Consider the following 26,115-nt stretch of genomic DNA (forward strand, 5'->3'; position numbering starts at 1 on the left):
ATCCAAATTTTTGCTGGCAATCTGGAGGAAACATCAATTGAACAAATGTGTTTTATTCTTTATGAAATTAAAATATATCTTGTAGATATATTAGTAGAATCATACAATTGCAAGTGCCCGTGTCAAGTGTCCCTTTCTGCATAAGGGTAAACATATCATTGAAAAAACAAAATGTTATTAGACAACGCATAAAAATATAAGCTATATAAATTCAGTTTAATTTGAAATTTCATTTCATGTTGCAATATCAAGTTTATAATTTTACGATTTAAATAGAAATTATGACATTGAGAAGATACAGATGAATAATTTAATGAATTAAACTTTACGTGCCAGGCTGCAGGGGGCACCTCAAATTGTATGAAAGAACCTACACTCTTATCGATCAACACCCCTAATATCTGACCATCCTCCCCCAAAAAGCGTCCATTGAATGTTTTGAATTAAGGTGTATATTGTGATTACATTTTATTGTTTTTATATGTATTCATGTTTCTATTTAAATAGGAAATAAACAAAATTATACAGATTCTCATAATTGTTTTTTTTAAATTTATTAATAAAATCCATAGAATTGGTGTGGTTTATTTTCTTTGAAAATCTTTGTCTTAGTCAGAATTTGAGATTTTGATGAGGAAGTCAAATTCCTGTCAATATCGGATATTACAGTTAAAGTCTATTCTAAATGCTTTTTTTTTTTTTTTTACAGAATCTCATATAAACTGTACGACTTATCATTTTGTAAACACGACCGCCTATCCCGTGCCTATATTTCATCGGTGCAGTGCCCCTTATTAACGATCCACCTTAATTAAATGGCTGAAAAACAAACAGACAATTGCTAGACCCAGGAATCTCGGTGCAAATTTCTAGCATTTGGCGATTAATGGAGCATTTGCTCACTTTGCACTAGTGAGAAGTGATTGATAAATGTAAAAAAAGTACACCAAAGCTGTGAAAAAAATTAAGAATTTTTGTTAATGATCAATCAGCAGATTCATCTTTGTAAATGTTTTATAACATGCTACATGTATTAAACAGTATGCTTTTATTCAAGACTATACTAAATCAGATTTATTGAAAAAAACAAATATCCGACAATTATTACAAATGCGAGATTAATTATATTTTATTTGATAACGCTAAAAGCTAAAATGTCGGTGAAATCTTTGTTAACAGTGTGGTAGATATATGTTGTGTTGCATTTTGGAGATGATTGTGCATTTATATACAAATAATGGCACAGATATTGACCTCTAAAAGCAGCAGTGTTCGAATAAATCATTCGAAGGAAACTCTTGCACGAAACAGCTTGAAAATTGCTCATCCGAACTAGAAAAAAAACATAATGCTTATCATTGTAGTGGATTTCAATTGATGTAAATTTTTTGTCAAACTACATGTATATCCAGACTAATCAAATTTCCCTCATCAAACTAATAGCAAACGTCAAGACACAAGGCAAAGAGTAGCAAGGCTTCTAGAAATCCCCAGTGTCGATCTTAGGGTCAGATATCAATATCTAAGTGCGCGATAAGAAAATTAAAACGGCACTGAACAGTCACACAGAGAGCCAACATGCAAAGAGAGACAACAATATATAACTAAGAGACTGCTTACGGCAAAAACACACGAGAGAAGAACATTAAGCCAAAGTCATGTTCAATATAGTGGCTTACACTGTTTATTAGTTGCTCCATCAGAAATAACATCTGTTTTTTTAAATATCACGATGTACACGGAAAACTACTTTTGTTTATTTTGGTGCATCAAATATGAGTGTCAATGAACGAAACAGAAAACCTATTTTTTTTTATTTGGTCTCTGTACTTTTAAGCCATTCAAATTTTACCTCGCCATGATCTGATCAAAAACTCAGTTCAAGATTCCCATCCATTCTCTTCAACTCTACAAATTAAATCTAGGATTGATTATAAAAAAAATCACATTTATTTTCTAACTCTCAAACATTTTACTTCAACCATATTGTGTAGAAATACCGGTTGTTTTTATTGTTACGACGCCGACGTCTAATAAAAGTCAAGAAATACCAAAAGAAGTACATTTAATTTTACGTGACCTACATGTATATTATAAACTTATCTCTCGTGTAACATTTTGAAAAGATCATATAGCGGTAATTTCTTTGTGAACAAATTTAAAAACTCAGTGGCATATTATTTTCATATCGTCTTTAAGACAACAACAAAAACACATACTCACTCTGAAGTGCTCTCACCAGTTGGTTCTTGTTATAAACCGTTATTAACAAGTTTTATATATATATATATATATATATATATATATATATATATATATATATATATATATATATATATATATATATATATATATATATATATATATTGATATCTTTAAGAAGAACACCTATGCAGAAAGAAATGGGAAAATATTCAAATCTTAGAGCTAGACTGTATGGAAATTTTTCTTCCAAAATAATAATTTCACTGTTTGAGCCTCCTTTATCTACTAAGCAAACACAAGAAAATTTGGTTTGGAGATTTGGAATATTAAAAATATGTGCGAGACTGCTTAGTAACCTTTATACTGAATGTGGATCATCTCTATTTACTGTCCCGTATCGGTTTTGCCATTTTTTTAAGCTGTGAAGCACTGAGGGTCCTTAACTTGTTTTAAATCGAGTTAAAATAGTTTTTAATCAAAGTACTATAGAACTGACGGAAGTTGATTTTATCGATTATTATTTATTCTAAAACCAACTTATCTTGCGTGGCAATTAGTTTCTAGTCTGTATTTAAATTACGCACTTTTTTATGATATGAATTTTAATTAGACTTTTCAGACAAGAATTTAGAGAAACCCCATATGAATCATGTTGTGTAATATTTAAAGATATATTTTAAACTATGTATTAGTAATCGAAACAATTCTAAAAATTGTATGGGTCCAAGCACTATTGATATTGAACTCCAGTCTCGTTCAACTAGACGTCAGCTGTCTCCGTTAATCTCCGACAAGCAAGAGAGCCTCTCTGTTTGTCGGAGATTTACGGAGACAGCGGAGCTTTTGGTTGAACGAGACTGTATTAAACACTGGCATAGGAATACATGAGACTACATTAATATCTAAATTGTTCGTATTTTATAATATTTTACTATTTTCAAAGTGTTTATGGATAAGTTTCCTTGAAAAACAATGCTTCAGCATACATTACATCGAATTTTTCTATTAAATTTAAGAACTAAGACTTGTCAGCGGTGATGATTTGTGCTTAGGTCCAAACACTGTTTCACTTTCAGTTTGCCAGAGTGACTGCATAGGAGAGTTAAATAAAAACAACTCCCATAAATCAGTTTTTTCTTCACTCTATATAAACATCTGCTGCATTTTGATTTCCTTTTACTTCGTTCATTGAAATTTATTTGAGTACACTTGAGAAATGTTTAGATTTACATGTAGAGTCAAACCATATATATTTGTTTTCTCTGCATACATACTATGTGAACATCTGCCGCTATTACGGTTTTCTGTTTTGTTTAATTATACTCATTTGTTTACATTTGAAAAATGTCAAGTTTTACAAAAGGAGCCAAACACTTTCGAAAAGTCTTCACTTCCTATAAACATCTGCTGTAATTTGGTGTTTGTCATTTTGTTCAATGATATTCCTTCGAGTACAAATACGAAATTAAAGCTTTAAAATTAGAGTCACACTATATCAAATATCATGTTGAATTTAAAACATGTTAAAATATTTGGCCAGACTTATTTCGTAAAGAATATTGAGATTCTGTGGTATTTTATAATTATAGCGATACTCAATAGAGTTTTAGAAATGATTTTTTAAATCTCTCTCAAAGTAACATTATATCTCATATTCTCTCGAATAAATTTCTCAATTGTCTGAATATTTTCACAAACATATTATGTAGCCTAAACGGTTGAAGAAACACATATTCACTGTGATTCAAATATTTGTGCCATGTTGTTTTTTAACGATGAAAAAGGCTTGCCAAATGAGGCAAATGCTTAGATAAAATTAAAATAGCGGCAAATGAACATTTCCTGCAAAACTCGAACTTGATCTGTTGCTAACAACAAAGAACAATTAATCAAAACAACCTGACTAGATCATCGTTTAAGATTTAATGACGCTGATACTCATAATCATAACGTATATCATCGATGAAATGAGCCACACACCTTGAATCTGTTCAACGTATGTATAGCCACCCACCTTGAATCAGTTCAATGTATGGGTAGCCACACACCTTCAATCAATTCAATGTATGGATAGCAACAGAAATTAATGTTTTGTAGTCCTCTTAAGCGGAAACCAGAATTTATCGTTGACTGAAAAGGAGTTACGACTGATTTGAGATTGGGATAGACGAGACATCAATGTCGGCAGCCCACAAATGATCTTGCTAGGCAAAAGCGCTGACATGTTTTTCGTTTTCATATTTTAATTTCCTCTTTTGCACTCTTCTGAAGAAAATCTAAACAATCGCAATAATGCTTCTTCTCCATCCAAATTGAAGTGTTTAATTTTATAACTTTTGCATTCCTGTCTATGATGTGATGGATTGAGAGATGTAAAATTTAATACTGTTGAAACGAGAAACATTCAGCTAATTAGTCGTGCGTTTCCGCATGTTTACAATTAATAATCATGATTGAGCAAAAACTGACGAACATATCGTATAATTTGGTGCCAAAACACAATTAAATACGCCTTCAATCTTCCTGTTATTACTTGTATGATGTTTATGTTATTGATATGATTTAGAAATATAAAATTATGAAATTAAAGTAAATGTGGGTTGGCTAGTTCCTTTGATTAACATCGATTAAATGTGATGTTGTTTTGAAGGTATAGAAACTATTGAATGTTAGATGAGATTTCGGGATTTTGTTGTCATGAAATGCTGGTTCTATAATAATTCACACCAATTGTTACCATGCACCGATCTTTGAAGGGGCATGGTCACGATTTTGGTAAAAATCATTTTTCCGATTTTAATGTTTACAATCCTTCAATAAGGCAGTTAAATAGGCAACCAAAATTTGTGTATCATTTGTTGAGTTATAAGCGAGTTTCAGAACTTATGATTATTTGCTATGTAAACAAAGCTTTGTTTACCTTTTGAATTTGAAGTGAAAATCCATCCTTTAGACCTAAAATGAATGTAGTAAACGCTAGGAACTATTTGTATATGCTTAAAATGACTAAGAAGATAGAGAATCAGCTTTAAAAAGATTTTTAATGGTATATTGAACCCAAGTAAACAAAAACAGGACACGAGCCATGTTTACATGACAAAGAATTGTGAGCTCTGTGTATTGCTTCTAACTTAATTACTGACTATCAAATGTCATTTGATCATTCAAAATGCATCCCTAACGCATTACAAATAATATAAACAGAAACATAGAATGGTTTTTATTGTTAATAATGAAATGAATATATTCCAATTATTTTTTTTTAGAAATTGTTCTTCTTTACTCCCATTCATGTCGGGATAAAATTGAATGTATGGTTATGACGTCCACAAACTCATCTACCTACATGTCTATTGTAAAATTCATGGCTCCCGGGTCAGGGGCTCAGACATAAGGGCGGGCCAATATGGCCACATAAATTCCACGCACGCACACACACATATATGAAGGTATAAACAGTGAAATAAATAAGTCCATTCTACCCTTGTACATTGTACTTTGGGGTATGGGTTGGTTAGGATAGAGTAAGATCGGTCTTGTCATCGAGCATCTGTGAGTAAACGGCAAATACAAGGGTAAATTTGTAATTATGCATACTTAAAGTATGGATGGATTTTGTTTATCTTACCTGGAAAAGAGCCCCTTAAGATTATACCAGAATGGTACAATGTACATACATTAAAGATGGAGATTATCCTCACTATAAATTAAAGCATTTTTGCACATTCAGTGTGATTGGCCAACGATAAAGACAAATATTGAATAAATCTAGGGGAACGTCATTAAAACACACTACAGACCCCCCCCCCAAAAAAAAAGAACACCCCCTAAAAAAGATAAAAATAGACGAAAACAAAATTCATACAGTTCCATTTATATTCAGGGGCGTGTGCAACCATCTTGAACTGGCTTGTTTCTGCCCGAAACTGACCAAAACTTTTGCCAAAAGATATAAAAGCAATGAATATAAGAGTCTACATGTTGTTTTGTATGCAAATTATGCATACAGAAACAGGACAATGCCTTTTAAAAAACTTAAAACAGCTGTCGAACTGCGCAGCTACAGACTTATTTTGAATATTTAAAAATCTGAAAATATGTGAAGGGGATTCATTGGTGTCCTCTCTACAACCATTTACTGAGAGAAAGGTCTAAGCTTGCTTATTTAAGCTGGGTAAATAGATGGCTCAGTGATCATAGGTTTAGTCGCTGATTCACAATCCCCCAGCTCACCCCCTGCAGGATGATTCAGCGTGGTATTTAAACCACCCAGACAAAATGCACTTCCGGTTGGTGACGTGCATCATGACACGCGGATTTAAAAAGGAGACCCAACTTTGCTCCTTTTCAACTAAAAACCCGGTATTAAACTACGAAAGGAAAAGGAAAGCAAAGCAGCAGCGAAAGGGATGCTTCGCTAGAAAAAAACCCTGAAAAAAACCCAGCCCGTTCGATGTCGAGGTAACAAATTCGGATTTGAAAAAATTAATGGCATCTTTGTTCGATAAATTTGATAGTAATATCAACCAGAAAATGTCAACGGTAGACATTTAGAGCGTATTTATTGAGATTTAAAAAACTTCTATGACGTCACCCATTGTATTTAGTCAACGTTTATTTTTACTATTCAACCAACAGTCGTTGGATATATAAGTATCCAACTGATGGGAGTTGGATATTTTTAATATTCAACCGCCCATCGGTTGGATATTCAAAATATCCAACAGTGCATAAAACAAATAAAAATGACAAAATGTTGAAACGTGTATTTCCAACATAAATCCAACATACACAGAATCCTGTCATCCATAAATGTAAATCCGATAAGCCACGAATGAAATTTCAGCAGAAATATCTCCTTTTCTTAATTTTGATAGATTTGGGATCACATATAAATCACTCCCATAAACACTTGTAGACTTCCTCTTTGAACCTTGAACCATATCACTCCTTTTCCTTAGTTTGAACAATTTAAGGAATATTGTCGTACTACGACTTCATAAGACTCCTATCAAAATTTTTAACGAATAATCGTCTGTTGATTTTCATCAAATTTCTGATTTGTCCTTTCTCCTTGCAAGTCTAAAATATCATTCAAATGGTATCCGCGTCTTTCCCGGTAGTGTAGACCTCTAAATACATTTAATGCGTTAAAAAATTCATCATCTAAATTTAAGTCTGCTCAGTACAGCGGAATGGTTTACTTAAACATGCGCACCTGTTCATTCGTCCATGAATAAAGGGTGTGTTTGGTTAGGCTATTATGTATGGTACTATTTGAATCATAAATGAGCTAGATCCTTTTGTGTTACAGCACAGTTGGATATATGAATGGGTCAATGCTTCTTTGAGGTTCAATGGGGGAATTTTTTTAAGTAAGATAAATAACTCGATAGTGTTGAATAGTTAAGAGAAAACATTCCCTCCTCGGGCCTTCGGCCCTCGGAGTGGAATGTTTTCTCTAAACTATTCAACACTATCTCGTTATTTATCCATTACATAAAACACGTTGCTTAATTACGAAGACAGAATCACAGAACTTGAGCCGAACAAAGGGCAAGGCAAACGAAACTGTAAAAAAAAAAATTAATGAGTTAGAAAACAAACTAGAAGCTAGCTTATTATGAGCAAAGGTCAAGAAAGTACAATTTGTTTATCTATGGTATTGATAGAAAAGACCATGAAAACCATAGTGCAGGAATTAAAGAGTTACATCGTGATGTACTGAAAATTTCTCCAGTACATTGAATTCTATTCCTATCCAGAATGCCCACAGGATACCGCCTTACACAGATAATGTACCAGTTAAGCCCTCCTCACCGGAGGCTATAATTGTGCGCATCTTACTTAGAAAGCGGATCCTTTGGAAAACATGTATAGTCAAATCTAGAAATGACGTTCATTTAGAGGTGAAGGAAAAAAGGACACTGCCTGGCGAAAATACTGTTCAAAGACGGAATCCAAATAAGACTATTGGGATTGTTGTGGTTTTATTGTATTAATAAAAGTAACACTTATACGGGTTTAGAATAATCACATGACCAAACTATTTACTTTGAATAGACACTTTTCAATAATAATATTGAATACAAACTGTCTAAGGTTAAGGTAGACGATGTGGTAACTATGTATATTGAATTTTTGTCATTTCAAAATATATGTAATTTGTTATTCTGAAAGCATATCTAAAAAAATTGGGACCTAGCATCCTTGATTAAGTCACGGACTACGAAAAGAGATAGATGGCAATGATCCTCGACATCTCAAATCTTTAATATTAAGTTAGTTCTCACGAACCTAACGTGCATAAGAACCGTTGCAGATATAACGATCGATAGCACTCAATCGAACTGGAAAGAGTTGTTGGTATTGTAGGTCTTTTCATATGTATAGCACTGCAGTCCACGAAAACAACAGAGTATCAGAAGTTTCAGTATATGTGAACAGTGATACATGTATGGTGTTTTTGGCAAATTATGGCATATGATTAGACTTTATTTTATAAAAATTCCTGGTAAAAATACTTATGTTAGGTTCACGTAAGAATCAGGCAAACAGTGATAAGTCATATATTTAATATTGAAATGATAATTTACTTTGAGAATAATATAAACAAGTGTTCTCCCAAAATGATAAAATTTTAAGTGACTCGTGCATAATTGCGAAGCTGTGTTACTAAAAATAGATCCACTCTGTCACAGTCTTTAAACACAATGAAAACACTATGATATAAAGTTTTGACAGGATTTTCGAAAATTTGGACCCAGGAAAGGCATAGAAGTTTACAATTTAAAAAAAAGAAAATCCTCAGTAAAAGATAGCACACAAACGTGTTTATGAAACACGTATGCCCACTTCCTTCGAACTGTGAAGAAAATGCAAATAATTGGAATTTTTCAAGTCCAAGGTACATTAATGTGTCAAAAATTGCTCAATCATAACTCAAAAATAACTTGGCCTAGATTTTAATCAGTTAATCTGTACATGTATATCGTATATCAAATTTCATTTCAATTTGTGCAACCCCTGCAAAGTAAATGAATTGAAACTGGTGGTGAACCGGCCGACTGACCAACAAACAGACAGTCGGACAGCAGCAAAGTGATATACCGTCCCTTTTTTGAAATGGGGTTGGGAGGATAAACATTAGTCCATACATTTATAAAAGTTAGCAGCAGTTGGATAAATCCTGTGTATTCACATTTATGCTATTAGAATATTTATATATACATGAATATGATGTCAAAATAATGTAGCTACCATCATGGTAATTACATAGATAGAAATATGAAGATGAAATCATGATAAGTGCATATTAAGTATTTCACTAGATCACTTAAATCTCATAACATACTTTTTTTTCTATATTAGAAATTCAATTAACTTAATCAATAGTAATTGTTCTGTCTTTCTTGGATATTAACCATGCAAATAAATTTGTCTTTCTTTGTTAATAACACATAATTTTTGTTAAAGTATTGAGATATATGATTTCTTTCTTCTTTCGTTATAATGGGAAATCAGTAAGAAAGGGGCATGCATATTTATTGCACTCAACTTCTACATAAATTAGTGATACATGTACACATAGTTACTGTTATACATAACATAGGTGTTTTTTTGACATTACTGAAAAAAAATTGAGTGTGAAGTTCAATGTTCGTTATTATCTTTTGGAGTTGTTTTAGGTCCTAACATAATCAATTGTTTTAATTTCTCAGACTGCCCAGATTAAGCACCGAGTCAACACATTCCTCGACTTTTCGCTTGTTGAAACATTCCGTAAGATATCTTCTGCCTCATCAATCCAGTTTAATGCCTGTGACAGGGTCTGTGCATGATATCAAAGTTCTGAATCCTGAAATAGAAAAAAATGAAGGACTAGAAATAATGCTACTTTTTATACATGTACGTAATTGAAAACAGAATAATACACCTGTCATATCAACAAAGCCTAGATAAAACATTGATTCCTATTCCAGTCTGAAAAGATAGAATCACTCGGTAGGGAAAGTTAACGGTTGGGTGGATAGGTAAAACTGAAGGTAGGGCCAGTTGTGGTACCCTAAGACACTATTCAACCAATTTAAACTAAGATGAATTAATTAAATCGGATTTGAACTTCTGCAATGGGATATCGGCCGTTATGTCCTTTTATTATATAATGAATGGTTGCATGGAAATAGGGAAAAGCAACATTACATTAATTAAATAGATCTTCAAATACCAGCAACAAATATAATGGTTAGATTTATACATGTACAGATCAAACTTACAAATAATAAAAGAATATGGATCTGTTATCCCTCATCATATCCTATTGTTTAATAATAATTTTAAAGACTGCAAACTAATGTACAATTTATCATTAGATAAAAAAAGAGAAACGTGTGCATCGATCTATATCATATTAAAATGGAGAGAAAAGGGTCATAATTATGCACAAGAAACCTGGAACAAAACTTGTGAACTCCCTTTTAAATTTACACAAGAATAAAAACTACATTGGGTACAGTTCCTAATTCTTCATAAAAAATGAAGAGAGTAAAAAATGGTGCATGTATTTTATGAATGTACTATTGTATCCGAGTTATGGTCTGCTGTTGAAGACTGGATCTTGCATTAGTTTGATTTGTAAATAACATTTGATAAACAATCAGTTCTCTTTGGAAAATATAAAAATAGAGATATGTATAGATTTTTTAACTTGATAGTTCTTATTGTCAAGCAATATATTTTTTCTTGTAACTACAACAGTAATGCAAATCCAAATATACATGGGTTAAAAAAATGTTATAATAGAAAGGCTCTTGACCGAAAGATATGCTAATGAAAAAGTGTAGATATAAGGAGTATGAAAGCCATTGGCAAACAATACGTGATAAGCTGTAGCACTGCAGTATATATAGTTAAATTGTCTCTCTAGTGTGTCTCATTTCAATCTTGTTTTGAACTGTGATGTCTTTTTTGGATTTTTTGTGTTTTATCCCTTTTTCCTCTTTCAAGTATCCCTGTAGAACAATGACCTATCACATGATTATGGTTTATATTTTATATACATTTGTGAACAATGGCCCAATCCTTTCCCTCGCTCTCTCTCTCCTGTATTTACTATCTCTCTCTAACCATTATGTACAAGATATGTAGGTACATATATGTGTTGGTTATAAAAGTAAAAAATTCAATTAAAAAAAATAATAATGGTTGAGGGAGGGATGTAAACTGTTATAAAGTTTTTTGACTAATGAATTATAATTAAAAACATGGAATAATTAGGAGATACATTAATTTGCATACCAAAGTAATCACCACATCTTATTATGAGCTGCATCTAAGAATATACATGTGCATATAGGGGTGGGGATCTCTACCAGAATACCGTCAATTACCGTTATATAATGAGGGGTGGAAAATACTTAATCATTATTTTACCTTTGCAATTATTTTATAAAACTAGACGCGATCTCGTTGCGAGCAACGAGAGGTCTTCCGTTTGAATTCACCTTTAAAAACTATTTGGATAGTGTTTCTTTTCCTTCATGTCTTATCACTTCTTTAAATTCCATTTAATCCTCTATAGAGATATCAATAGACATTTATTAAAGCGCGTTAATTGATAAATAACAGAAAAATATTTAAGAACAAAAAAGTTGAAAATTTAATGTTTATAGTTCCTACCGGTGACGAACGGAAATGACGGTGGACGTTCATTTATGCGATGGTAATCTGATTAGTTTAAAATGTTCAATACACATGAGCTGTTTCTGAAACACTTGAATTGGTATTTAATCTTCGTATCCTATTCATGCTACATTGTTTTTATAATTGTACATGAAATAATAAACTCGGTTCCGTAATTAATCATTTTATGAATTTGGCAACTATCATTCTTAGATCGATATGGTGTTTAATTAAGCACATTATCGGTAACCATGGCTGTGTTTTAAACCTAATTTTAAAAATATATAGTAAACTGTACAAAACACTCGAGCTCCTAATTAACATACATTCTACATGTTTGAGGTAACACTAGTTTGAAAGATGTGAATAATGTCCTGGGCAGAAATATGTGAAGTAATGACACTAATTATGTTCACCCGATCGGAAAAAATAGCTCTACTTTGAGATAAACGGGGTTAAAGTAGGGTGCGGCTCTTCAATTTACATCGATATAAGCGGGGTATTCTAGATTTCCGTATTCGAGTTTTAAAACATTTACTTGGAGAAAACGGTCGGGACCGGCAATTGACTTTGACTTATTAAGAGTATTCATGTATCCCTTGTTCACGATACCAATATTAAACTGTATATGCATTATCTTAACAATATAATAACCATGTGTTTTTGATGCTCTGTGGTATTTGGCACTCATTGATATTTGCTTGTCAGCAACAAGTATGGAACATTTCAAGCATTATCATCATTTGGATAAATTGTGGCAACAACAGCATCATGATAACTAAAGTACGTGGACATTTTGTTAACGCCCACTTGCAAAGATCCAGAAACATACACGTGGTCAAGAATTGTTGCCCCTTCTGTTGTATTGAAAGAAACAAGCTGTCTAAATCCCTGATTTTTCATGAACGATTGAATTGGTCCTGTTAAGTGTGCATCCTCATTGAAGTCCCCAATGCAAACAATGTTCCAGTTGTCTTTCCTATAATGTTCAAGTAACATTTGAAGGCGCCGTAGAAACTTGCATGCAGTGGTTGTGCCGGGGCGGTATAAGGTAAGAATTACTGTTTGAATGCTTTGTAAATTGACAGCAATACCTTCAATATTGTTCACAGGAAGAAGGGTAACTTTTTTATCATTTTCATTACCTTTAATGTACACAGCAACTCCACCACCCTTTGCAACACGTTTGGTATGCAAATCTATAGACTGATCATCATATACATTTCCTCTCGCTTGAGAGTGGAAAGAAAATCCATCCAAAGAAAAGTTGATGAGATTTTCATTTGGTCTCAACCAGGTCTCAGTCAAACTGATTATATCTGCTTCTGTAAAACGCAAATCGTGCTGCAGATCTGAAAAGTGTGCTTTAAGACTCTGAATGTTGTGAAGTATAACTTTGGTACACAGAGATGACCTATCAAATCTATTTGGAAACTTTAATTTATTCATACCAAAGAGGGCACTTTTTACTTCAGCATCGGCGTATACCTTTTAATGTAATGTACTGACATCGTTGGTTTCGATGAACAATCCGTCTTTGCATTTCACTCTTGTTAAGGCAACATATCCTTGACCTGCAGAAAATGTTCGGTCTAAATTGACAACGACTTTGTCAACCGTCATTCCTTGAACCTTGTGAGCTGTACATGCCCATGATAGTCGTAGAGGAAACTGGTGTCTGATAAATGATCGTGATTTCTTTTCAATAACTTCCTCTTGCACCCTCTCGATTAAAACAACATTTCCTTCTGGGGTTTTTCTCCCAGTTCTTTGTCCAACATTCATATTATCGAATAACACACCAACTGCAAGAATATGATCAACATTTCCATCTTTCAATAAAAAATGCAAAATTTTCCCCATGACACCGTTTACAAGTCCGTCCTCTACATTACAATTTCGAGTCAGCATTACCCGTGCATTCACCGCAACCAAAAGGGAGCTGGTCAAACCTTCTGTTTTTGATCTAGATATAGGCTTTTTTCTCAGAGTCAGTTTCCCTGTTGCTGTGTCTTTCTCGAAATCCTGAGCATTAATCTCAACAAAATTATCGCAACTGTTACGTAGCATTTTAAGATTGTAATTGTTTACTTCATCGTTTGTAGCATATACATGTAAAACATCATCTGGTCCCTCCCTAACACACTCATGAAGCATAGACAAGGTTTCATTAGTAAGTGGTTCCTGCAATTCTCGTGTACGAAGAGAATTTAGAACTTCTGCAAATGGTATATCCTGTTTTTGTCTCATGATTTCTGATAACTCGACAACTTTGAACAATTCTTGCCAATGATCAACTGGATATGAAATATTGTCTTTGTAGAGTCTTTCATCTTTACGTTGTTTCACAGGAGGTAGTTGGTAAAAGTCACCTACCGCAATGACACTTACTCCTCCAAACGGCTCTTTGCTCTTTTTTATTTGTACAAGCCTTTCATGAATATAATACAGCAGTCTCTTGTAAACCATTGACACTTCATCAATTACCAGTACATTAAGATCTTGAAGATGTATCCTTAATTCACTGAGAGTCTGTTCTTTCAATGGTTCATATGGTAGACGCATAAACTTTGGCATTGAAAACAGGTGATGAATAGTATTTCCACCAATGTTGAATGCAGCTGTTCCCGTGAAAGCAGTCAGCAGTACTGCTAAACTATCTGGCGTCGACATGTTCTTTGCAAGCAAACGTGAAGCTTCGTAATGAATAGCCTTGATAACGTGACTTTTTCCGGTACCTGCACCACCTGTTATAAATACGTGAAAGGGGTCTGGGTTTTGTCCTGATGATTTCTCTAGACACCAGTCTCTTACATAATAAAATATATTTCTCTGTGTCTCATTAAGGTTTTGAATAATATGCATGGCTTCTTCTCTGGATTGGTTATTTTGTTGCACTTTGAACATGACATCAGCTGAATTTGCCTCGGTTTCCATATCTGGTATTTCATCGACATGATCATCCAACACATTTAGAGTACTTCTTTCCTCCATACATTCCTTTCGCATTAGTTCAGTTTCTGGACATAAACTTGCCCATGCATCCTGCGGTTCCCCAATAGTCTTAAACGTTTCTTGTGCATTCGATATCATTTCTTCATTTTCCGCAAATTTTGCATGATTTCTATCGACCAATAATTTGACTGCCTGTAAGTTCTGATCATTTTTAGTTTTAACATGACCATTCTCATAAAATGTCTGATATAGATCAAAAGCTGGTGGTTTTAATTGAGTTGCTCTCTCATGAGGCAGGAAGAGCTGTAGGAGACACTGATAATATTTTTCAGACATTTTGTCAACCCTAAACCTTGGGTATCTGATAACAGCTGGTTTTGTTCTTGTTCTCTTTTGTATAAATCCCTTTGAATTCTGCAATTCGAATACATTTTCATTTGGAGTCTTCGGAACCTGCGATTTTGCAAGAACGCGGTATTCTGAACAGAATTCAGCCAAACACATGTCATGAAACATTGTTTTGTTCGGTCGATGTTCGTACCTTTCAACAATGTTTGTCATCCATATATCCTCCTCCTCCTCATTTTCCTCCTGATTTGTCTCTTCTTTCTTCTTATGTGTCTTTTGTTTTATCTGAGAAAGCGGTTTGCTTAAACGGGTTGGGTTTTCTCCCACTGGTACAAAAACTACCTTCCTTGAACACTCTTTCATTTTCAAATTACAGACACGATACACAGCCTCTTGTGCACTCACTTCCCGGTGTTTCAAGTACGCAGAGCCAATTTTCTCCAATGTTTGGCGTGCTTCACAGTTCCCTTCCTCAGCTTCAATCTTTGTTTGTTTAAGCAACATCCCCATTTCTCTTTCGGACTTTGAAATATAAGAAATGATATAAACTATGCAGCTAAATGGATCCAAAACAAATTGAATATCCATGTTTGCATCCCAGCACCTTAAAAGACACGAGTTGTACTGATTGGTCCAAAGCTCACATGGTTCTCTTTTTAGAACAATTGCCTTCTTTTTCGTAATCATGTTATATGCTGTTTCGTATTGTTCTTGCGTCAATCCCAATGCATTGAAAATATCCTCTACTGTCCTTGAAGAATTGTTGTCGAGTTGCATTTGATCCCAAACACGCATAAGCATATCTTTAGCAACGGTTTTCTGTGCCTCGCTTTTTGTTTCTGCTTCAATATTTTTATCAATTTCATCAGTTTCAGGTGAAGTGATGAATGTGCGCACGGAAGGCGGTCTAGGAAAATTAAACCTGCATTCTGAGCCTTTCTTTCTGCATGACTTTGAGTGTTTTTTACTGTGTTGTTGAACGGCTAGCACAATGTTTCTTAACTCAGCGTCTTCTTCCTCTGAAGGAACTGCGCAGGTTACATATTTATCAATGAAATTACAAACTGCCTTTTCGCCATCTTGATCAATTTTAGGAGAGTTTTCAACCCAATATAAGCAATGCATGTGAGGTGATCCTCTTTGTTGAAACTCAACTCTCTGAAAAAAGTCTACAACTTTTCCAATCGGTTCCGATGGTGATAAAATGACATCTCTCTGAAACATGTGGAACCTGTGCTCAAACATCCTCGCAACAGTAACTGGATTACTTCTCAGTACTTCATTTTTTTCAGACCAATCCAACAAATCTGGATCTCTGTGGTCATTCTGTTGTCGTAAAATTGTTCTAATAGCATCATTCCATCTATGTTCTGCAGCAGAGAAAGAACAAAACCACGTAGGTATTCCCAACTGCCGAAGCATTGCGAAGAGATCTTTTTGGGCTGCTGACCAATATGCTGGTGTTCCACGAATAGGTTGCATAAACCGTAATGCCTCGTCATTTCTTAATAGCTTTGAAAGGGCGTCAGGGTCTTGTAACATGTCTGGTGTAACTAATTTCTCACTACCAATCTTTGTGACAGATTTTCGAATTGAGATTTGAGTTTTTTCAATAACTTGATTCAGTTCTGATAAATACTGGCTGAAGAAAATGTAACTTGTATCTTTAGCAAATCGGTTATCTGCATTCATTAACCGGTTGTTGAAATATCTAGATAACGTTATCCTTTCCGACCTCTCGTCATTCCACGAAAACTTTCCGCTTGGGAAAAGATATGGGAAGGATTTAGCTTCGTTTCCTGGTTCTTGCAACATACGTACTGGATTCTTACCTTCACCAGGTGCAATATTGTATATGTCATCAAAATAATGATCCAAAACTTCCTGTGCAACATCTAATGGCTGTAAACAAGTATCAGTAGCTACCTGATTTTCTTCATCATCTAGTTGTATTTCCTCAGTGATGTCTGCAACTTCATCATAATCATTTTCTTTCCAATTCTTGTCTATTGTTACATTTGTATACCATTTGTTATTCTGTTTCAAATAATCTAAGGCAGCAAAAACATGCTTTGGGTCTACAAACTGATATTCAAAATATCCTTTGTAATTCAATTTCCTTTTCAATTTAACACGCAACAACAAATTTTCATCTTCCTTAAGTGGTAGACTTGTTACCTTTTTCATGTCTGATGGCACACACACAACTGGTCCATGAACATTCCTTTGACCACCATGAGGAAGCCCCATTACCTTCATAAAAGGTATCTGCAATGCAATTAGGTGTCTTTCGAGGCAATTCAAATCAGAGAGTTCCTTCGGAATATCTTCTAAAAAAAAATTGTTCACTGTCGCCTCTGCTGGAATTTTCCCATTAAGAATCTTCCTATGACAGGTAAAGCAAATCCACAATGATGATTTTGTACAATTTGGAAGGCAAACCTCTGAACACTGATGGAAATACTTTTCCTGAATGCTGACCTCGGCTGCTAATGCTGCTTCTGTGTTCTTCTCATAAGTATTTGGATTGCATCTTTGGACTTGATTTTGAAATAAGAGTCGATTGCAAGAACAACATATGTAATCAATGCCTTCCTTTACTTTACACTTAAATAAGTTTGCTACTTCCTCTTCGTTCTCTAGTTTTTGACTTTTTGCTCTTCTTTGCTGTATTACTGCATCTTTTTTCTTTAGTCTGACAGAAGTACTTGATGCATACATTTCCTTACTATAGACTTTCGCTTTTGACCTGAAGGCTTCATCTGCTTCATACTTCACAGACCTTTTCCTTAGATTTCTTTTCCTGTATGATTCATCGGTATTATATCTCCAAGTACTTGCAGAATTCACACGCTTTCTGTGAGCTTCATCACTTTTGTAGATCTGCTTACTCCTATTCTTAACATTTTCTCTGTGTTTATCATCTGATTGGTATTTGGTTATACTTCTCTTCTTCATCTCCTCTTTGTGTAAAGGATCTGTCCTATATTTCTCTTTACTTCTCATTTTTACATCTTCTCTATGCGAGGTGTTTCTCCTGTATTTCTCTGTGCTCCTTGCTTTAAGGTCATCTCTATGGGCATCATTATACTTGTACTTTTTTTTGCTTATCTCTCTCTTAACATATCTATCTTTGTCATACAACTTCTTGCTTCTTTCTCTGACTTTGTTATCAGACCTATACTTTTCTCTGTATTTTTCCTTCACAGATGATTGGTAACTCTTGTGTTCTCTATACTTGAGGGCTGCTGCAGCTAATTTCTTGCTTCGAAATTCTGTGTTGTGATTATATTTTTCTCTCTTTATGTCTTTTTGCTTTTCATAAGAGGTCAATCTTGATGAAGATCTTTTAATATTCCTCTTTTGTATAACATGTTCTCCTATTTTTCCATGCACAAGTCCTGTTTCATTACTATCCGAGTTGACATGCATAGAAACCACGACATTGTAATGGTTTTGATGTAAATGATGTAAATAAATTGCTCCACGTCTCTTGTTCAGACACTTGGTAACCATGTCCCCCGAAAACTTCACCCATCTACCTCCAGAATACGTAAAGATATCAACTCTTAAGAAGTGTGCCATTGCCAAAATCTCTACCTCAGTTGCCCATGTTCCTTCTTGTGTCATAGAAGAAGCAGAAAGATGATTCTCAATAGACTCCTCTCCATTACGTAAAAATGTTTTAAATAACTCTTGATTTGCCATCATGTGTGCGCAAAGAGCACTCCGAATGGTACTATGGAAATCATCTGAGTTTGACACACTGAAAGATACTGCTCTAAAGAAGCAATTCCCATCTCCAATAAAATTTTTTACTGTTTCGGGTGAAGTTAATTCTTTTTCTATATCTTGAGCGATATTCACATTTTCAATGCGTATTAAAGGAACATTCAGGTCTTTACACAGATTCCTTTTGACATCTTCATTTAGAGGCAAAAACGTAAAGCGTTCGATTTCATGGGATAAAATTATGAAATCATCATTCTGAAACTCTTCATTGTTCCCTTCTGATTTTTTTTCTCCACCAACAGTCAAACTAAACGATTCAAATTCTCTCTGTGTGTTCGTCAAATCAGTAGTTTTGCAATACACCCCAGTTAAATTACAAAGCACGTTCTGTGAGTATCCCATTGAAAAAGCTAAGGAATGAAGATGCATATAGACCTGCCCCAGATCAGCTAAAAGAATTCTTGTGCTTTTCCCATTTTCATTTACTATTCCATCAATAGACCTTGAGTGGGAATCAAACAGAAAAAAACCATGTTCAAATTTGCCAATTACATAAGAGTTTCCTCCATAACAAACAAAACAACCATCCGTCTCTCCAAGAGATATTTCTAATGCTTCATTCAGTGGCAAGGCATGAAAATCTGCATAATTCACTTCCTTACTAGGCAAAATCACACTGGTCAGAGGCTCATCTGCTTTGAAAACATATGTCATACCGAAACATTCAAAGAGTTGTGGTAGTTCCTCTACCAACAAGTATCTATTACTTATTGATGAACTTCTTTGCAGAAAAGTGTACAGTTCATTGCCTGTTATAAGTATTTTGTCCAAGTCTTCTGATGTCCAATACATTACGTTTTTCATTTTGTGATAAGAAATACTTGCCAGACAATTTGCAACACACTGAGTACCTGCATTTTCTCCAAACATTACGTCTCCCTGATGGAATGAACCTTGAATAACTTTATTGGAAACAAAACGAAAGTGTTCATCACTTGGAAATTTAGAGGACACTTTCAATTTTTTCCCACAAGCAAATTCATCGTCATTGGGCTTTCCTTCCAAGTAACTCCTTTGTATTGAAATAAAATTCCTTTGCCTCTTTATCCCTCTTCCATCATTTTTATTTCTTTTGAGACAATTCTCGTTTTCTGTTTTATCATTTATATCCTTCATTGTACTCGTCTGTTGATTCTGATACAGATTAACATATATGGCATTCACTTGTTTCCCATTCATATTCTCTCATTCTCATACAGATTCTTTGATCAGAGATCAATTGATCTCTGATCATGGCTATCATACATATTCTCTGAAACGTTTATGCATTGGTTCTCTATCATATTATTTGTTATCTCAATGTCCTGATCAGTATACATATTCTTTGCTATCTCATTGTGTTTGTTATTATATATTTCCTCTGAAATATCATTGTTCTGGTTCTCATATATAGTTTCTAGCATCTTGTGTTCGTTCAGAATACGTTTTGTTTTTCGTCCTGTTCACGGACAAACAGACGACTTCCCCGAGGAGATGGCAACCTCGGGGCAGGTGAGTGCATTCTCTCGCGAAGAGAGGCCTGCACTCTGGCCAGGGGTTTTTTACTTTGAGGAAACCCCATTGGAACCTGCCCGAGAAAATTACTCGGGGGAGCTGAGATTGCTCCATCCACTGGTCCAACAGGAACACTGGACTCTAAAACCAGCTCATTGGGAGGAGTGTCTGGGCCCTGAGACTGCTGTCTCTTCTGCCTCATTCTCATTTTTTGTTTCTCCCTCTGCTTCCTGCCTTCAAGTGTTTTACGTCTTGGCATCTACAAAATGACCAAAAAAAAAACCTTTGTGATAAAATGCAAGGTTCTTTATTCTGAAGCAGCATATGTTCCCCAATGCCATTTACAGGCTAAAAGTGATTTAAAGACTTAGCGTTATTTTTTCTCAATGTACTCTTACCAAATTAAATCAAAATAAAAGAAAAAATACTGTAAAGTTAGACCATGAGAATTCTTTCATACATATACATTAGAACATTTTCTTTTTTTTTTCTAAAATTCTTTTCAATTTAAAACAATGGCGTTTTAAAATGAACAAACTTCAATCCCTTCTAATTCCAAATGCATGTCCATCAATAAATCACAAGTTTTTTTTAATATACAAGTTCAAAAGAAATCAAAGCACAAGGCTGGGCTTGTCCCCCCCCCCCCCAAAAAAAAAAAAAAACCAACAACAACAACAAAACAAAACACAAAAAAAAACAACAAAAGTTTATTTCAATATTAAAGCCCTAAAATTCAAAGATTGTTTAATTCTCATTCAAATAGATATATAGTATCTTAAACGTGTGTATAAACTTAAGTTCTTAATTATACACTATTATCATCTTTTCAGCAAGAAGCCCTTTGGCCATATTGTTCACCTGATTACAATAGTTGTACCTCTAATCAAAGCAGCGAACTCTAATCAAAGCAGCGAACTCTAATCAAAGCAGCTTTATAAAGTCAATACAAATATTTCAATCAGTGTTGTTTCATTAGTTGTTGTGTCAAAAAGAATTATGATGCTTTCATACATAATAATATTCCAACTTGTAGCAATTCAGTTCTTAATCTTTTTAATAGGGATGTCAACAAGTTTTCAAGAACTTGATAATTACTCTGTCACGACAATCGTTGACTTAAATTTTCTTAGTTAATTACTTGTTTTAAAATTTTATTAGTTGATAACTTGTTATAATGTGGGGAAAAATCAAAACAGATAAATTTTTTTTCCTAACAATTTTTTTTCAATTTTCGCAGCATTTTTTATTCTTTACAGTCTGTTCTATTGGTCCCTGGTGTATTTTTTAAAAGTGAAATAAGACATCATCACAAAATGGCTGACTTCTGATTGAAACGACATTTTGTTTTATTTAAAGGATTTTATCGACAGCAACATGTAACATACTCCATAGCAGAGTGGATAAAGTGTCAGACTTGTAATGCGTACATCCCGAGTTTGAATCCTGCAGTGGCTTTTGTTGTTACTTACTGAATTGAAATTTTTAGAAATTCATTTTTTATTCCCAAACTGCAAAGTTTTCCCTTATTTGACATGATTAGTTTAATTATCATTATATCTTTCATAATCAAACAATTCACTGTTAATTTCAATGACTTTTTCCAGGTGTGTTATTCCATCTTAAGCAGCTAATATATAAATATTCAAGATCATTTGATTGTGTAGATCAAATTATTGTTTTTTTGGAATAAAACTTTTTAGGCATACATGTAATTAAAAAGACCAATTTGATTTATATTACTGATCAACATCAATTCAGTTAATTATTGGATTATATGTTTTATATATAATTAAAAATGTAATCATATCAATAATTATCTGAAGGAATTTGTTTTAATAATCATTAAACATTAGTTGTTGATTAGGCACAGGACAACATTTGATTTGCCTTAGGTTGATAAACAGATCAATTAGGTGTAAGCATCACAATATTCTAGCATTGGAGTTGTTGACAAAATGTCAAGTTTCCATATTATTTATTATACCAAAGTTTGAAACTTTGGCGTCCCATAATTTTATGGAATCAGTTTGATAAATTAAGTATCAACACTATAGCAGATAATTTTCACATATTTCCTTTGTAAAGATTTCCCCTCAATATAATATTGCCTGAAATTGTGTAGCTATAAAGAAGCAACTTGATTAAAATTTTCCTTCCCTTAAGTCCACAAATAAAATAATTAAAGTGAGTCAAACTAAAATGAATGCAATAAATATGGATGCACTTGATTTTTCAAAATGGTGTACACAGTGTACACTTTTGTAAATCAAGGGCAGTGGTGTAGTATTTTGGTGTACGCCTAGTGTACAATTTTCTACACCGAGTCAGGTGCATGTGTTGTTGGGTGTAGCACAAAACAAATATGGTGGACAATTATAAATGTTATGATTGGAAACTTAACATATAATTTTAAGTAATATAAAAGAAGTCACTTATAAGTTGTCTTTTGTTTGGTTTTAATCCATTAAATTGCAATGTCAAATGGGTTTATTTTATACTGTATTATTTCTGTAAAAACCTCCGATTGTCGCTGAACATCAGATTTTCTGTTAAAAATTGCAAATCTTTTATCATATTTATTCTTATTTTACCTACACCCTGTACACATCACATTTAAGTGTTCTTCATATACAATACAAAATGTTGACACCCGTGCACATGGCCCAGTTAAGCTATTTAAATCAAGTGTGCATTATATGTGCATGTGCATTGCTATATATACTTTCACTTTCGGGTTCCATTGTTTGTTCATACATTTGAAAATCTTGTTGTTGACTTTAATTTAACTTCATAATTCAGAAATATGTTTGTAATTTATTAATATATTCATTTAAATTGCATGATATAGTGACTTAACAAGTATAAGTCTTGAAAGAGTGAGGTACCTTAAAGACAAACAGTATTCACTTGAATTTGAATTCAGAAAACCACGACGGCGTGGATGCATGAGTAGGCATCTGAACGATGCACAGTTTTACTGGAGTTATCTATGATAAACCACAATCAATTTCACACCACAAGGACTCACTGTAAATTGGCAAACCGCATTGACCTTAGCTGCGTAGTGTATCTGAGGATGCTTCAACACAAAGTTCAATTAAGCTTTTCTAGCCAAATGGTTTTTGAACCATGGCTCTGATTCAGCATCCATGCTTGTGGAGTGCATCAGAACACAAGTTGCATCATCTATTCAAATTCATTAAAAATTGAATCAATAATAACTAACAGATTGTAGCATTGTAGTTCTTGAGAATAAGATTTTTAAACATTTTCCCTATACAGTACTGACCAGACTCAGCCACCTATCAGATAGTAGACCTCTTTCAGGGTCTGCTCAAGGTTTACTCCATGTTTACACGAGCAGACCCAGAGTAAACCCAAAGTAAACACAGAGCAGGGATGGGGTAATGGTAATTTGTACAATAATTGAGTGTAATTGATTACAAATTTTGAAGTAATTGAATTTAATGTGTAATTGATCTATTTTTCAATTACATGTAATGGTAATTTAATTAATTACTTAAAAAAAGGCTTGTAATTCAAATTACTTTTCAATTACACTCTGATGATTGTGTATATAAATAAGAAAGCTGTCCACTATCCTTTGTTCCCCATACTTCCAATAGTACAAAAGTATAAAACAATACAAATAGAAGATCAAATTAGGAAGAGTACTTAAATGCATTTGACTTAATATACTTGTACTTTTTCTTATATAAACTTTTTAACATACCATGAGGTTCCTAAATTTATGCCAAATATCAATATTTCTAATATAATTTATCTTTGGGAGTTTCTTTGGGACCAAATAATTTTGATGTTATGCTCAATCTCTTTTACCTTAAATTTTTTTTATCTTATTGGAATAATTAATTTTTCCAAGTACATGTATTAAGTTTGAATAAAAAAAAAATCTGTTTATTTTACAAATAAAATTAATGTTATTTGAATTGTATAAACTTTTAAATCATGCTTTTTAAATGCCACTTTGCCTATATAGAGCTATGGCTTCAGAAGAGTTTTTAAAGTTTTTGTTGCCAAATCTTGGGTTCCCTTAATGACCAATAGGTGTGAAATGCGTTTTGATAACAATTACATGTACCTAAGATTTATCTAGCCTGTATTTCCAAATTATAAAAAAAAATTAGGGGAGATAAATGTTTACTTTTTGTATCCCAGAAAAGACTTTTAAACATAATAGGTGTAGGTTTGATATTTTTAATACTCACTGGAACATTTGGAATCCAATTTTTACTTGACATTTTACTTGACATTCTCTCTCTCTCTCCTCTCTCTCTCTCTCTCTCTCTCTCTCTCTCTCTCTCTCTCTCTCTCTCTTCCCAAAATCTCTAAAATAAAATAAACACTTCCGAATTTTTATATTTGAAACATCATAATTATGCATTGTATGTCTGCAGTATATGTGAAATAAAAAGAAATCGGTGTGAATAAGGGACATGGATACTGAACAATAAATAATCATTAAATGAAACTGTAAACGTGTAGGTGTTGTAGCTAAATCATTAGTAAATTTTCATGACAAAATTTGTACAGGTCAATAATATCTGCTTAAATTCAATAAATGTATTTTTCTCAAATGTAATGTGTAATTTAACTAATTACATTTGCAAAGTAATTGTAATTTAATTAATTATATTTGAAAATCCTTGTAATGGTAATGGTAGTTTAATTGAAGGTTTTAAGCAAGTAATTGTAATTTTATTAATTACTTTCCAATGTAATTGACCCCATCTCTGACACAGAGTAGACCCAGAGTGAACAGAAGTAAACTCCTGAAAGCAGATGCTACATATGTATTTGGAATATGCAAACGGTAAAGTGGCAAGATAAAAGACGGGTCTGCTTCACACTTCAGTGCATAAAGTGGACCACAAAAGCAAATCCCAAATAAACCCAAAGTAAACCCCGAGTAGACCCAAAGTAAACCCTGAGTGAATGCAAAGTTTTAATTTAAAGCAGACTCCAACTAAACCCCAAGTAAAACCTGACAGTAAACCCAAGGTTTAGTTGGGTCTGCTGTGGTGCTAGGTTGGGTCTGCCAGTCCTGTACTGTATATTTCTATGTAAATTTCAACCCCTTTTGGGGCCCCAGTATTGGTCCAGGGGTCCAGATTTTGATTACTTAGAATTTACACTATCTGAGGATGCTTGTATAGTAATCTCAAAGATTGTAGCATTGAAGTTCTAGAGAAGATGATTTTAAAACACTTTCCCTTTATATTTCTATGTTAAAGTTTGAACCCCTCTAGGGGTCTCGGTATTGGTCCCAGGGTCACAATTTTAACAATTTAGAATCTACACTATCTGAAAATGCTTGTATAGTAATATTATAAATTGTTGCATTGTAGTTCTTAATAAGAAAATTTTTAACCATTTTTCCTAATATATTTCTATGTTAAAATTTGAACCAATATTGGTCTTGGGGTTATGATTTTAACGATTTAGAATCTTCAATTATATACTTAAACTTTGTTGTAAATAATGGCATTTCTGGTGCAGTGGTTCTTGAGAAGATTTTTTAAGACACAAACCCTTTTTTCACTATTTCATTTTTATTTCCCTTTAAAAAAGGATCACGCCCTATATTTTAACAATTTAGAATTCCATTTCCATAAG

General features: G+C 33.5%; 1 protein-coding gene across 1 annotated transcript; it reads right to left on the bottom strand.

Moving 5' to 3' along the window:
- Nucleotides 1-13,377: 13,377 nt before the first annotated feature.
- On the bottom strand, nucleotides 13,378-15,699 carry LOC136270981 (ATP-dependent DNA helicase PIF1-like). The gene has a single exon (XM_066070031.1). It carries the CDS (start codon nucleotides 15,697-15,699, stop codon nucleotides 13,378-13,380), a length of 2,322 nt encoding a protein of 773 aa, XP_065926103.1.
- Nucleotides 15,700-26,115: the final 10,416 nt, after the last annotated feature.

This window comes from Magallana gigas, chromosome 8 (assembly GCF_963853765.1).
Source record: "Magallana gigas chromosome 8, xbMagGiga1.1, whole genome shotgun sequence".
NCBI classification, from domain to species: Eukaryota; Metazoa; Mollusca; class Bivalvia; order Ostreida; family Ostreidae; genus Magallana; species Magallana gigas.

Excerpts from the sequence above, each read along its gene's own strand:
- LOC136270981 (XM_066070031.1), bottom strand. The coding sequence starts at position 15,699 with ATGGGGATGTTGCTTAAACAAACAAAGATTGAAGCTGAGGAAGGGAAC.